The sequence below is a fragment of the Notolepis coatsorum genome (assembly GCF_963971535.1).
Source record: "Notolepis coatsorum genome assembly, chromosome: 14".
NCBI lineage: Eukaryota > Metazoa > Chordata > Actinopteri > Aulopiformes > Paralepididae > Notolepis > Notolepis coatsorum.
Window position 1 is genome coordinate 89,455,442 of NC_140178.1, and position 15,332 is coordinate 89,470,773.

Genomic DNA, 15,332 nt, shown 5'->3' on the forward strand with positions numbered 1-15,332 from the left:
AAGTGTCCAGTGCATAATACCTCCGTTGGCTAGGTAGCTCATGTTAGCCCACGTTAGCTCACTAGTCACCACGAAATGTCCCAGTAAACTAAATAGTTCAGAGGCGTTGTCCCAACACCATCCAGCAGTAGCTACAGATAGCTCCTGACATCAATGTCCTACAACATGCGTATTCGAGCCCCTGGCTTACATCGCATGAGGGCTGCTGAATAGGGTCCAGGTGCAGCGCAGGAGTATCCTTTCATGCTGAATGTAAGAGTTTAGGGTCCAGCTGCAGCGCTGGAGAATCCTTGCTGGAGCTGGAGGCCACTCGAGTATACACAGACTGTGGAGCTGTTTGCAGACAGCGAGGTGGCGATGTCTCGCAGATAATACAACTACAAGTATGATTATATAATATATATATTTTATTAAAAAATGTTAATATAAGTAATCAACTGGGGAAGTTTCATTGTGATATCTATTAGTTAATTATTTTACCCTATTCACCTGTAGTGTCTCCCCTTAAGGGGATGCTAGAATAGTGCCGTCCGTTGCATCAGTTATTCAGTTGCATCCAATTTTACTTTATCAAGTGGATTGCCAATTCATCATACCTACTCTGAAATCAAATCCGTGAAAATTATTGGGCGATATGGGTGAAAGCTGCGGTAGAAAGAGATGCTGAGATGTTTTCTGTGTGTGTGTGTGCGTGCTCATGTGGGTGCCTTTCATTTGTATTTAGTTCACACTAGGCCTGCCGCGATAAGCAATAAATCGATTAATTGCTGCGATAATTTAAATGAATGCAATGATTTTGACGGGCGCGATTAATTGCTATTTGCGCGTTTGTTTTAATGAGGCGGAACCAGTGCCCCTCAGTCACTGTCCGTGTTGGGAGGCGGGCCGCTGACGTTACTAGAGTACAGCACGGGAGCTCCGTGGGGCAACGCCACATAGACATTTCTCAATAGTGTTGCTCCTTTTAACCAAGTAGCATTATTTGTAGTGTAACGTTAGCTATTTTTAGACCCAAGTAGTTACTCGCTACTGCCCGGAGAAACTGGACTGCTAAATAAAGATTAAAGATCTAGCGTTCGTTGATGCTCATTCAATGCTAACAACATTAGCTACAAACGAAATACAACGTATAGCATAGCTACAAGTACAACACAGAATAACGTTAATACAATTACATGCATCATTGTTTACAATTAACGGGTGGGGCTAGTCAAAGGACTGGACACGGGGACAAGTTAAACATGAATTAATTTATTATAACACTCCGGTAGTTTCGAGTCGTGCTGCAGTGCTTACGCACCACAGCTATTATATTATATACTGCTTTGACGCTTCCTCCTCATCGTTGATTGCCTGTAGTAGCTGCATCTAACGTTAGTAGCTAACGTTAAAACTAACCTAAAGTTAGTTGTTCACCAACAATTTGTTTTATCATTAGCTCAAAAACATCATATCATTAGCCCAAGTTGTCGGCTCATAGTTTCTGCTTAGGATAATCACAAAATACTTCCGGTCCGGTCGGTGGGCTTCAAAATAAAAGTCTAAACACCGGAAAAGACGGAGCGGTGGGCTTCAAAATAAAAGTTTGGGGAAATAAATTTCAAAAAAAAAAATCTCTAACCGGTCGCAATAATATCGCTTATCGCGATATTTTCGGGGGCAATTAATCGCCCAGCAAAATGTGTTATCGTGGCAGGCCTAGTTCACACCCAGGTTATTTTGCCTCATTAGTGGCAGCCAACCACAAACAGATTCTCCAGACTGAAACAGGCAGCCCACCACAAAGAGAATCTCCAGACTGAAACAGGCAGCCAACAACAAATAGATTCTCCAGACTGAAACAGGCAGCCAACCACAAATGGATTCTCCAGACTGAAACAGGCAGCCAACCACAAATGGATTCTCCAGACTGAAACAGGCAGCCAACCACAAATGGATTCTCCAGACTGAAACAGGCAGCCAACCACAAATGGATTCTCCAGACTGAAACAGGCAGCCAACCACAAATGGATTCTCCAGACTGAAACAGGCAGCCCACCACAAACAAATGGATTGAAACAAATGCATTAACAGCACCACTGTATATAGAATAGACGGTTTCAGCAGAATTGTGTTGCTAGACAAGAGATTGAACCCCAGTTTATTTCCTGTTAGCTTTGATATCAACAAACACTGCAACAGAAAATACACGTGGGTCAATTTAGTACGTTGTCAAGTTGAAACCGTCTATAGAATGGAATCTCCTCATTGCCAAGTACATTCTTTCATGTACCAGGAACATGACCTCTGCATTTAACCCCATCCTAATTATTCAGTAGCAGTAGGCAACCGCAGCCCTGTGCCACGGGAGCAGTTACGGGGGTTAAGTGCCTTCCCCCCCACACAGATTTCTCACACCGGTCTGGAGAGGATGAAACTGGCGGCCTTCCGGTCACAAGCCCACTTCTCTAACTATTAGGCCACTGCTTCCCCCACTTGACTCCACATTCCTGACCCAGCCTGGCTGCTCACCAGTCACCACCACCACAAAGACCCCGTCTGCTCTACATGCACAGCAGCGACACCACAAAGACCCCGTCTGCTCTACATGGACAGCAGTGACACCACAAAGACCCCGTCTGCTCTACATGGACAGCAGCGACACCACAAAGACCCAGTCTGCTCTACATGGACAGCAGTGACACCACAAAGACCCAGTCTGCTCTACATGGACAGCAGCGACACCACAAAGACCCAGTCTGCTCTACATGGACAGCAGCGACACCACAAAGACCCAGTCTGCTCTACATGGACAGCAGCGACACCACAAAGACCCAGTCTGCTCCACAGCGACACCACAAAGACCCAGTCTGCTCTACATGGACAGCAGTGACACCACAAAGACCCCGTCTGCTCTACATGGACAGCAGTGACACCACAAAGACCCAGTCTGCTCTACATGCACAGCAGCGACACCACAAAGACCCAGTCTGCTCTACAGTGACACCACAAAGACCCAGTCTGCTCTACATGCACAGCAGCGACACCACAAAGACCCAGTCTGCTCTACATGGACAGCAGTGACACCACAAAGACCCAGTCTGCTCCACAGTGACACCACAAAGACCCAGTCTGCTCTACATGCACAGCAGTGACACCACAAAGACCCAGTCTGCTCCACATGCACAGCAGTGACACCACAAAGACCCAGTCTTCTCCACATGGACAGCAGCGACACCACAAAGACCCAGTCTGCTCCACAGTGACACCACAAAGACCCAGTCTGCTCTACAGTGACACCACAAAGACCCAGTCTGCTCTACATGCACAGCAGCGACACCACAAAGACCCAGTCTGCTCCACAGCGACACCACAAAGACCCAGTCTGCTCTACATGGACAGCAGTGACACCACAAAGACCCAGTCTGCTCCACAGCGACACCACAAAGACCCCGTCTGCTCTACATGGACAGCAGCGACACCACAAAGACCCAGTCTGCTCTACATGGACAGCAGCGACACCACAAAGACCCAGTCTGCTCCACATGGACAGCAGTGACACCACAAAGACCCAGTCTGCTCTACATGGACAGCAGTGACACCACAAAGACCCAGTCTGCTCTACATGGACAGCAGCGACACCACAAAGACCCCGTCTGCTCCACATGGACAGCAGTGACACCACAAAGACCCAGTCTGCTCTACATGGACAGCAGCGACACCACAAAGACCCAGTCTGCTCCACATGGACAGCAGTGACACCACAAAGACCCAGTCTGCTCTACATGGACAGCAGTGACACCACAAAGACCCCGTCTGCTCTACATGGACAGCAGCGACACCACAAAGACCCAGTCTGCTCTACATGGACAGCAGCGACACCACAAAGACCCAGTCTGCTCTACATGGACAGCAGCGACACCACAAAGACCCAGTCTGCTCCACAGCGACACCACAAAGACCCAGTCTGCTCTACATGGACAGCAGTGACACCACAAAGACCCCGTCTGCTCTACATGGACAGCAGTGACACCACAAAGACCCAGTCTGCTCTACATGCACAGCAGCGACACCACAAAGACCCAGTCTGCTCTACAGTGACACCACAAAGACCCAGTCTGCTCTACATGCACAGCAGCGACACCACAAAGACCCAGTCTGCTCTACATGGACAGCAGTGACACCACAAAGACCCAGTCTGCTCCACAGTGACACCACAAAGACCCAGTCTGCTCTACATGCACAGCAGTGACACCACAAAGACCCAGTCTGCTCCACATGCACAGCAGTGACACCACAAAGACCCAGTCTTCTCCACATGGACAGCAGCGACACCACAAAGACCCAGTCTGCTCCACAGTGACACCACAAAGACCCAGTCTGCTCTACAGTGACACCACAAAGACCCAGTCTGCTCTACATGCACAGCAGCGACACCACAAAGACCCAGTCTGCTCTACATGGACAGCAGTGACACCACAAAGACCCAGTCTGCTCCACAGCGACACCACAAAGACCCCGTCTGCTCTACATGGACAGCAGCGACACCACAAAGACCCAGTCTGCTCTACATGGACAGCAGCGACACCACAAAGACCCAGTCTGCTCCACATGGACAGCAGTGACACCACAAAGACCCAGTCTGCTCTACATGGACAGCAGTGACACCACAAAGACCCAGTCTGCTCTACATGGACAGCAGCGACACCACAAAGACCCCGTCTGCTCCACATGGACAGCAGTGACACCACAAAGACCCAGTCTGCTCTACATGGACAGCAGCGACACCACAAAGACCCAGTCTGCTCCACATGGACAGCAGTGACACCACAAAGACCCAGTCTGCTCTACATGGACAGCAGTGACACCACAAAGACCCCGTCTGCTCCACATGGACAGCAGTGACACCACAAAGACCCCGTCTGCTCTACATGGACAGCAGTGACACCACAAAGACCCCGTCTGCTCTACATGGACAGCAGTGACACCACAAAGACCCAGTCTGCTCTACATGGACAGCAGTGACACCACAAAGACCCAGTCTGCTCTACATGGACAGCAGCGACACCACAAAGACCCCGTCTGCTCTACATGGACAGCAGCGACACCACAAAGACCCCGTCTGCTCTACATGGACAGCAGTGACACCACAAAGACCCAGTCTGCTCTACATGCACAGCAGTGACACCACAAAGACCCAGTCTGCTCTACAGGGACAGCAGCGACACCACAAAGACCCAGTCTGCTCCACAGCGACACCACAAAGACCCAGTCTGCTCCACAGCGACAGCAGCAGTGAATCACACTTCAACATCTATACTCTCTCCCGCCAAAGGTATCGTGACAAAAAGTAGATGGTACTGTCCAAGTAGATATTATATAATGTACTAATAACAGAATGTCTTCTAAATGTATTCGTTTAGGGCATTTGTTACAACACATATTATAACAGGAAATCTCTCTGGGGGTGGGGTGACATGCTACGTAGGTCTCAAGGCGGGTTGAACGCGAGGACGTACGCTGTGATTACATGGTTCAGAGCCCTGGCGGTAATTATAAAGTGCGCGTCTTTCTCTACGTTCTTGGCGCCTGGTGTCTCACCATCTGGTCGGCCAGCAGCAGGACGGTCTTCAGGCTGAACTTGCGGGAGCAAAAGTTGAACAGGTCCTCCAGACTGGGCCCCAGCAGCTCCATCACCATCACGTTGTAGTCGCCCTCTGCCCCGCACCACTTTATCGACGGGATGCCCACTGGGATGGAGACACACACACAATGAATCACTTGTTCATCACGAGATGATCACAGCTGTGTCACTAATATCCAGCTGCAGCGGGTCTCAAGCTTGTTCTCGTCAGGGACCCACTGGGCTACAGATTCAGTTTGTTATTTGCTAACATATCATGTTATCTCCCCAGCCACTCACTGATTCCTGCAACTGTTCCCCCGTCTGTCACGGTGCCCCTCTCACTGCTATATTGCTTGTATGTATATTTATATTCTAACATTTTATGTCGGAAATGTTTAATCCTGAATTCCTTTTCAGCCCACCCCCCCCCCCCCCCCGCTTCAAGAGGCGTCGTCTCTTGCCAGGCCATCGTTGTAAATACGAATTTGTTCTTAATTGATTTGCATGGTTAAATAAAAGGTCAAATAAATAAAATAAAAAATGTCGGTGTAGAAAGTGAAACCTCATTTGGCTGGGGGGCCCCTGGATCCCCTCTCAAGGACCCCTGGGCGTCCCCGGACCCACTGCTTTATAGTTACATCCCACCGTGCAGCATGCTGCGCTCCACGGAGCTTTCCTTCTGTTCCAGAGCGCTTTGCAAAAATGCCATGGTTTCAAACACGGCACAGATACTGTTCTCAACCATGTTATCTCGCCAGCCATCTTCCTCCCTAAAGCTGGACACGCATTGCAACATTTTGAACAGATGTAGCCCCAATTAGACTCGTCTGACAGAAACTGGTTCAGAAAATCTACTTCATGGTCTCGTCGTGGCCTCGCTCTGATCTCCTTCTAGGAAGTCTGGGAATTAATGCGTTAAATGTCTTGAGTCAGGATCGTCCCAGACTAAAGTAGCTATTCACTAACAACCACAGGTCTTTGTCAACTAACAGTTAGGGATGGGAATTGATAGGATTTTATCGATACGATTCCATTATCGATTCTGCTTATCGATTCGATTCTTTATCGATTCTCTTATCGATACCTGATCAATTTATAATTTAAATAAATAAATTGGAAATGCAACAGAACTAAGCTGGTTAGAATAACAACATGCAACTTGACATTTCTGATTGTCATTTATTGTTGAGCCCCCATGTCAGGGGCGACAGTGGCTCGGGAGGTAGAGCAGTCGTCTGGCAATCCGGAGGTTCCCGGTTCGATTCCCGCTCCTCCCGGGCAGCGTGTCGATGTGTCCTTGAGCAAGACACTTAACCCCTAACTGCTCCCGATGAGCAGGTTGGCACCTTGCATGGTTGCCTGCGCCGTCGTTGTGTGAATGTGTGAGTGATTGGGTAAAATGTAAGGAACAAATTGTAAAGCGCTTTGGATAAAAGCGCTATATAAAAAAGCAGCCATTTACCATGTCAGAAAAATACAAAAACTGTAAAAAATAAAACATTAACTATAGCCTACACTTAAATAAAATAATGTATTTGAGATTCTCTTAAAATGTATTTTTTTTTTTATTCTTAAACTAATTTAATCTATTGAATAACAGTTGTTATTCCTCTGACTTCTGTCTCACACACACACAGACACACAGAGCTCCCTCCCCGGGCCCCTGTCCTGTAAAGTATTGGCTTGTGTTGCTACACGGACACATTTGTATGTTGCACCATGGTACTTCCTGTCTGACGGACTCAGAGTAGAGACTTAGTAAATAAACAATCCGGCTCTTATTATATGTGAACTAAAGAGTACAAGGTTTACACAACAGTCCCCACCCGCTGTTTTATTATATTTGTACCTGTACTATCCGCTGTCAGCTGTTTATCTCTCTTTGTGAGCTTGATTAAATAGCGTTAGCTCACGTTAGCTCCGCGGCTAATTTTAGCTCACCCTAAACTAAATCAATGACTAGGTTATAAAGCATTCAAGTAGTTTTCACTGCACATAGAAGTAGCCAAACAGCGGGAGCATTTCGGGAGCATATTACCAAAACCCAGGCAATTTCGAGCCCTTAATGAATCAAATAGAGTCTGCCATGGCTACATGCTAACGCTAACATTATTACGCAACTAGGAAAAACCTGGCAGCGATAAGGGAATCGAAAGTCACAGGAGCCACACGGTTCCAGGCATCGGCCAATTAGGAACCGGTTCCCAACCGGAACCGGTTTTCGATTCCCATCCCTACTAACCGTAGTTATTTAATCTGCGACTCTGTAAAATTGTTTCCCACATGCAGTCATGCAGAGAGAGACCTCTATCAATACGGTCCTTTTACAACAGAGATGTGTTTATCATCCGTCAGGAAATAACTCATTCAACATGGCGGAAAGAAACATAAGAAATGACTTCCCACTCTCATTGCCACGCCCCCTTTCAGCCAATTGGCATAAACACACACTTGACCTTCATGCTAAATGTCAGCCTCGTAGGGTGAAACCTGTGGCTGCTAGAGGGTGCGGACAGAGCTGCTGGTCACAGCTAAAAAGATTTAACTATATATTGATTTTCAGATTTTAATCTGTAAAATAGAATTAGGGATTATTAGGTTTGGGGAATGTGATTCAGTCATACACATTGATAACAGGGGTACCTCAGACGAAGAACTATATCAATCAGTTTTAAGAGGAACAATGTTTTCTAACTTTATTATCTTATAAATTAAGAGTGTTGTGTTCACTCGTAGTTAAAGACAGCAGAGGTTGAGTACTTTATTATCTAAAGATGGTTAAGTTTGAGTGTCGTGTTCATTCATAGTTAACCCTTTCAGTGCCACGGACGACATCTCGTTTTATCAGCCCGCCCGTTGAATGCCCACGACGACAAATATCGTTTTACTCTTTTATTAGCGATCTGAATTCATATTTCATCAACCGAGTCTCCCGTTGGTACACCAGCCCCTACAGGAGCTCAGATTGGAAAAAAGCGCCCCCTATCGTCTATCCCTGTGTAACTGCAGGTCAGTCGCTTAGACTGACCTGGGATCTGTAGATCTCTGGGGGGGGAGCCAACTCGCTCCTTGTGCTGGCAAGCTGTCTGCTCAAGAGGGATCTGCTCGCGGGACGGGAATCGGCCTGGAATATATATTCACAGCAGCCAATAATCAATCAATAAGCGTGATCGATATTTGGAATGGCGATAAGGAATTGGAATAATCTTTTTGGAGAACATCTGATCGGAGGTAAAGAATCTATTTTACCAGTCTTGGGATAATCAGAGTTGTATTCGCTGAGATCTCAGCGTTTGCCCTATGTGTGATGTGTCTGTGTGTGCGCGATCGCTGATGAGGAAATAAGAGAACGATTTTTCAGCTCGCGTCTATAGCGTGCATACGTACACATATACTATCGATAATCTAGCGTTTATTTGAAAACGATAAATAGGCCGAAAAAAAATGACAGTTTGTGTATTCTAGAATATTCCAGTAAATGTCTTTTATCATGGAATCTTTATATTTTCCTTGGAAACGAGGGCTTTTCAAAATGCTATAAAACGAAAATGAACAGATAAAAAAACAATCCGCTTAGACAATGTTGACTGCAAACGAGTCATTTATAAGCAACGGGCAGATTAGACACATAGCCATAATTTAAAACATAGCTTAGGCGTTTTTAACGCTAACATTGAAGTGGATGGTGGCATTCAACGGGGTAAATTAAGGTTAATCAAGGGCTCTGGAAGTGTTAAAGACAGCAGAGGTTGAGTAGTTTATTGTGATACATCACATTCACACTCCAAGAGATTTAGATTAACTTCACAAATGCAAATACATGAGCTGTTAAAAAAACAGACTTATGGTTCTTCAATGCAAGGGTTCGTTTGTTAACTGGTTATTCAACGGTATCTTTTTGGTGAAGGTTATCTGGCATGAGGGCCCAATCCTGCCTGGTGACCCCCCCCCCCCCCCCCTGCCTGGTGAAACCCCTTCCCTGGTGTGAGTCCCCCCCAGCCTGGTGAAACCCCCCTCCTCACCTCCTCCCTGCATCATCTTGTAGAACTTGCTCTCGATGTGGAGCTGTGGGTGTTTGGTCTTCACACATTCCAACTTTATGGCCACCTCCTCGCCAGTAGCAATGTTGGCACCTGAAGACAGACAGACACACAGACATAAGTGCCATCACAAGGCAAACGACGAGCGAACACAAGGGGGGAAATTTGCTTGACTGCCCGGACAGGGGGGTTTGAGTTAATACATACAGTATGAAAAAGGGAAACGGGGACAGAGATGAAGGTGGAAAGAGCCCTGGGAGTAGGCCAGTATGAAAATGAGGGTGAGACGACATGCAAAACACAGAAGGAAGAAGGCCGCGGCAACGTCCCACTTACCGAGGTAAATGTCTCCAAAAGAACCACTCCCTATCTTTCGCCCAAGCCGGTACTTATTCCCCACTCTCAGCTCCATGGCGGCTGCGGCGTCGTCACTGTAAAGGACAGAGAACACAGGGAGATGATTAGAGGAGGAGGACACATGACACCTGACTGGCAGGGGGCCGTTGCTTCCGCCCGTCCTCCCTTTATCTACACGCTAATCCTGTATCATTAAAGGCGGGGGGCCACTGTATACAAAAGACAGAATTCTGAAGGGGGAAAAAACTGATGGCACAGACACACAGGATCACCTTTAACTTGACTTGTCGTTGCGAAACCTCGTAAAAGCGAAAAGAAGAGCCGGGTCGACCGATCACATGGCCACCATGGATGCAAAATAACAAACTAATGGATTGAGCAAGCGGTGTTGTGTACGTATGAGTGTGCAGCTACAGCTGGGCTAGCTGATCAGCAGACAGCTGTCAGGATTCCAACTATTCACGATTGGATTGGTAGGGCTGATCATTGATGGGGGGGGGGGGGGGGGGTGCTGTAGTGAGATCAGCAAAAGTAGAGAGGGAATGGAGAGGAGGAAGAAGAGGAAGGACAGCGATAGGAGAGAAGGATAGAGGAGCAGTAGGACTTGACAAGAGACGAGGGAGGGAAGTAAGTAGTTAACGGTCTGGTCTGGGATCAGCCGCGGGCAGCGTGGGTAGTAGGAGGGAAGTGGGGCTTCGTTCTGAGCCAAACTGCACGTGACACTGGAGCAGGATCATCATTTATTTAGTACTCTCTCTACCCTCTCTCTGCCACGCTACATTGTGCAGCCAGCCACTGCAAAGGCTCCTCTGCTCTACTCTGGACCAGTGTTCTGATTTAACTAGTACCGCCTCTCTCCAGCGACTATTCACCGTCTTGCAGCAGAAGTGTGTTGGCCCAAGAAGATGGGTTTTTTGTTTAGTTAGGTTTTAGTGATTGTCGTCAGTATGAAGGCCAAGGAGCTCACCGAGATGCATTTGATTATTTGCAACAATTGCGTCAAACCAAAATATGACACTTAGACTAGAAAGTTTCAGAAAACTGGCACAATTGCTGCAGTCTTAGTTCAAGTAAACAAGTCATCAGATAGAGGAGGCACCAGTTAAATCACAACATCAGGACAGAGAGAGAGACCGACCCACCGCTGGTTCTGAGAGAGAGAGAGACAGGGAAGGCAGCAGAGGACTGCTGGCTGGCTGTATGTGTGTCAAAGCTCTCCAACGATTCTGTGCAACAAACTTCAGTGAGAGAGCGAAGTGCAGAGGAGAGAGAATATCAATGTTCAAATCGTAACGCAGCAGGCTGCATCACCAGAAGGAGTGGTCCGACGGTCGTGCCATGACCTGTCCTAGTCTTTCCTGAACTAAAGCGACTAAGCATATTTCTAGAGCTTGTTATTCCGTTCATCCATGTGCCCTAGTAGCAACAACAACAACCAGGCTGTAGGCTACACTGAACAGGCCACATCATCTTTATTGACTCCTGACAGCAGTATGAATAGAGGCCTATTTCCTCCACCACCATAAACCATCCGCAAAAGAACTGACGAGAAAGAGTCTCATGACTGAGCGGAGAGAGTTTGGAAAACAAAGCATTCTCAGACAACCTCAGTTTTGTGGGCACACCAACTCGTGCATGGAAAAAAAAAAGACATCAGTCCTTCAGGATTACTTCCAAGGACCATGGGCCCTATATGTCTCATGTTATACTATTCCATACTACTTCCAAGGGGACCATACTAGTTGTTATTATTATAGTTCTATAGTCGCCATTCCTACAACAGAGATGACATACTGTGGGGCCGCCCTTGACTATTTGTTTTGCAGCCAAGCTAATCAAAGGAGGATTCAAACCCGGGGCAGGAAGCTCATGGTTTCATCCCGACCACAGTAGTTGAGACGAACCCTTTCCAGTTGGCAGTGGGTCACAGAATGAATTAACCACAGACACCATTTCACCTAACGAAGAGAGAACTTATACCAAACAGAATGGCTGCATACTTGCCAAAGTGACATGCAACGGCTACTAGGGATCCGATGGGCGATATGACCAAAATATCATAGCGTTTTGATGGTATTAGTATACTACGATCCACGATGGTATACCTTCATATTCGGTAACACCTGGCTTCCTGAAGGTGCAAATGTCCCTCCCCACTGAATCCCACACTTTCTGTCCCAGGTAACTGCATCACCTTGATCCAGCACAAGGCAGAGAGGTGACATGGGGTGTTAACCTACTAGTCAGCTGTAGCTGATGAAAAGACTGACGACCACTACCACTAGTACAGATGTTAGGAGGCAGATGGTTAATAAAGGGTTCGATTTCATTACAGCGAGAGGGTCTCGAACATGCTGCAGTCAGGGACTTGATTTACGGTGCAACATTAATCAAGAGGTTACACACTAAGCACCATTGATTAATTGCTTGGTGGGGAACTGTTTTATATCACGCACTGCTCTGCCTCTGATGTTACACTATGTTCTTCTGTGTGTCAGTGCTTATGTGGCTTGATAAAAAAGGTAGATATAAATTATTTCAATTACTTAAATCTCTGTGTGTATGGCTTAAAGGGATAGTTCAGACTTTTCCCCCGCTTACCACCAATGATGTTGTCGATCTGTAGGGTCCTTTCTCAGCACAATCCATGCCGTTCCTCGTACCAACTCGAAGATAGTTAGCTGCAAAACCAACGCAAAGTCAATGGGGTCGAGCTCCTGTCTGTACACTACAGGCCGACTGAAGCTCACTGAAAATGTACTTCACAGTGCACACAAAGTCGACTTCAGTAAGCTTCAATCAGCTTGTACAGTAGACAGGAGCTTAACCCCATTGACTTTGCATTAGTTTGTGGCTAACTAGCCGGGGCTAGTATGAGCTGAAAGCCTACTGTAACAGCCTGGGTTGAGTTAGTAAATAACATAATGTGCTGTTACAGTACTACTCGCATTGCAAGGCAGTGATTTGGGCCATATATAGCAGTTAGGTTGGTGGTATAGTGTTTTGGAGGTGGTCTGAGGAGATGGGTACAACATTGTGACCCTAACATGTCAACAGTAATTCAACAGAGTAAGAATAAGCAGTAATATATACCTGCTAATATCACAAACTACTGTTTATGAGTAAGCCACATAGAGAGGACGAGACTCTCTCTTTAAGATGATTTCTGTCAAGAAGATAAAGAAATCCAGAGCAAGAGAGAATTTCACAGTGGTATGAAAATAAACAGTTCCTCTCACACTCATATGATCTCACTCCAAAGATCACCTTATGCCAAATAACACCAATCTGGTGCATGGGACATACGTTGATCTCTTCGATTCTCAAACCCGTTAAAAACAACAATTCCTTCCGCTAATATAATAGTTTATAGGTTGGATGTTAAGTCAACTATTTGCTGGGAGAAACGAGTCATCTGTGATCAACACTGGCGGAGCAATACTACCCATGTTCCACTCCAAAGTAAAAGACACTAATAAAAGCTACATAACAAAACGCTGTTGTGGTGAAATGTTCCCAGAGATTCGCTCCAGTAACAACACCAGCTGTAGCCAACCGACGTATTAGCAGCATTACTGCCGAGAGACTGTATAGGCTAGTGGAATTAACCGAAGTACCGAGGCGACACGGTGTTTAAAAATCAACGTTTTCGAAATTCAAAACAACGTATGAAATGTATAAATCGTAATATTCGGACGTTATTTCTAATAACCGCACCCTTGCACTTGGTTAGCCTGTGTGTCGATAGCCATCTCTACCGCCCCCTCCCCCTCTCCTATGGAGCCCTGAATGTGAATCTCGGGTTCGGTCGAATCGGGCCCTCTTTCCCCCCTGGTTTCCCCGGTCCCCCGGTCCACTACTCACCCGATATTGGACTTATCCGAACGTTGATACGGTAGAGATACTGATCCGATGGTTGTCAGCCAGACTGGGGCTCGGGCGGCGGAGGATGGGAGCGGATTCGGGCGGCTCTCATATCCCCAATTCTCTGCTCTCGCGTCGGCTCCACTCCCCGCTGATGGTCCCTGAGACTGGAGTCTGTCTCCCCCTCTCGTTGACAACACAGATGACGTCATCCGCAGAAGGTCACAAGCGTCAAAGTAAAAGATCAACTCGTAAAAAAATAAATAAAAGAATTACAAAAGTCAGTCAACTTTATTGTCAATTTTCTATTGTGCAAGACATACAGAAAGTTGAAATTACGTTTCCCTCATTTCCACGGTGTATATAAAATATATAGACATAGACAATATAAACAACAAAAGGAAAAATGTAAGACACAATTATATGTATTATATTATATTGTGTATATGTATATTGTACATACCATACCTTGCAGTCCTGTATAATATACAATAAATACAATTACGAACTTGAATTGGGGTTTTCTACGATTGGTTATAGAAAAATAACCACATAGATGCTACAGACATACATGTTCTGTAACCCTACTTCAAGGTCACACAAGGTTGATGTTGACTATGAAAACGTTGCATTAAAGATGCGATAATATATAGACGGTTTTAAAGTGATACCCATTTTTAAATGATCCACATTTATTTCATGTTGCAATGTTTGCTAATGCAATAGTTGTTGACAGGAAATACATTCGGGTCCAACTGTTTAGCAACATAATTCCAGTGAAAGCGCCTGTATGACGCTTTATGACATTTTAATATTCAAGTGATACTTTTAACACCACTAAGTTGACTGGCTGTATAGGTCTACATCTGTCAGAATGCTACCGTTTACATGGTTAGCTATAGATTACCTACTGGATATGCCAACATGCCATAGTAGTAGACAGAGTTGAGAGTACTTTATGTCCTAAAGATTGGCTATCGTTTTCTTACGTGGACTCCTGTAAATGCTGTGGCATAGTATTAGTGGAATTTAAAAATATTATACTTTAATCTCTAGTGATGCACAACTGGTTTAACATGGGAATAATAAACTGTGCAGTATTTGCACATTGCAGAAGGCACAGGTAAATAATTCCATAAATAGTTATTTAGGTACAAGGGATATGATTCGTTGGTAAACAGAGTAAAGGCATGTGTGGGGGGGGGGTATGTTTAGAAGCAAGAGCCTTCTCAAGGGCAGCCCCTAGGCTCTCTGAACTCTGTACCTCCATGACAGCCTCACCCCCATACCATAAACTCTGAACCCCATTGTCTTTACTCTAGGTTATGTTTACCTGCCTACTGCCTTACGCTGTAATCATAACTACCTCAAACTAGTCTACCCAAATCTGAATGATAGCATGTACAATAATGCTGTATAAATCATATATATTATTTACTGCATATATGTATCTATAACACTGTACA

General features: G+C 46.0%; 1 protein-coding gene across 1 annotated transcript in view; it reads right to left on the reverse strand.

Moving 5' to 3' along the window:
- LOC311240958 (casein kinase I) overlaps nucleotides 1-14,015 on the reverse strand; it is a 41,282-nt gene extending 27,267 nt beyond the window's left edge. The window contains exons 1-4 of the mRNA XM_084329594.1: nucleotides 13,867-14,015; nucleotides 9,982-10,076; nucleotides 9,628-9,738; nucleotides 5,581-5,729 (exon numbers count right to left, since the gene is read on the reverse strand). Coding sequence (XP_084185720.1) covers nucleotides 5,581-5,729; nucleotides 9,628-9,738; nucleotides 9,982-10,057 — 336 coding nt within the window. The 5' untranslated portion in view covers nucleotides 10,058-10,076; nucleotides 13,867-14,015. The remainder of the gene's footprint in view (nucleotides 1-5,580; nucleotides 5,730-9,627; nucleotides 9,739-9,981; nucleotides 10,077-13,866) is intronic.
- Nucleotides 14,016-15,332: the final 1,317 nt, after the last annotated feature.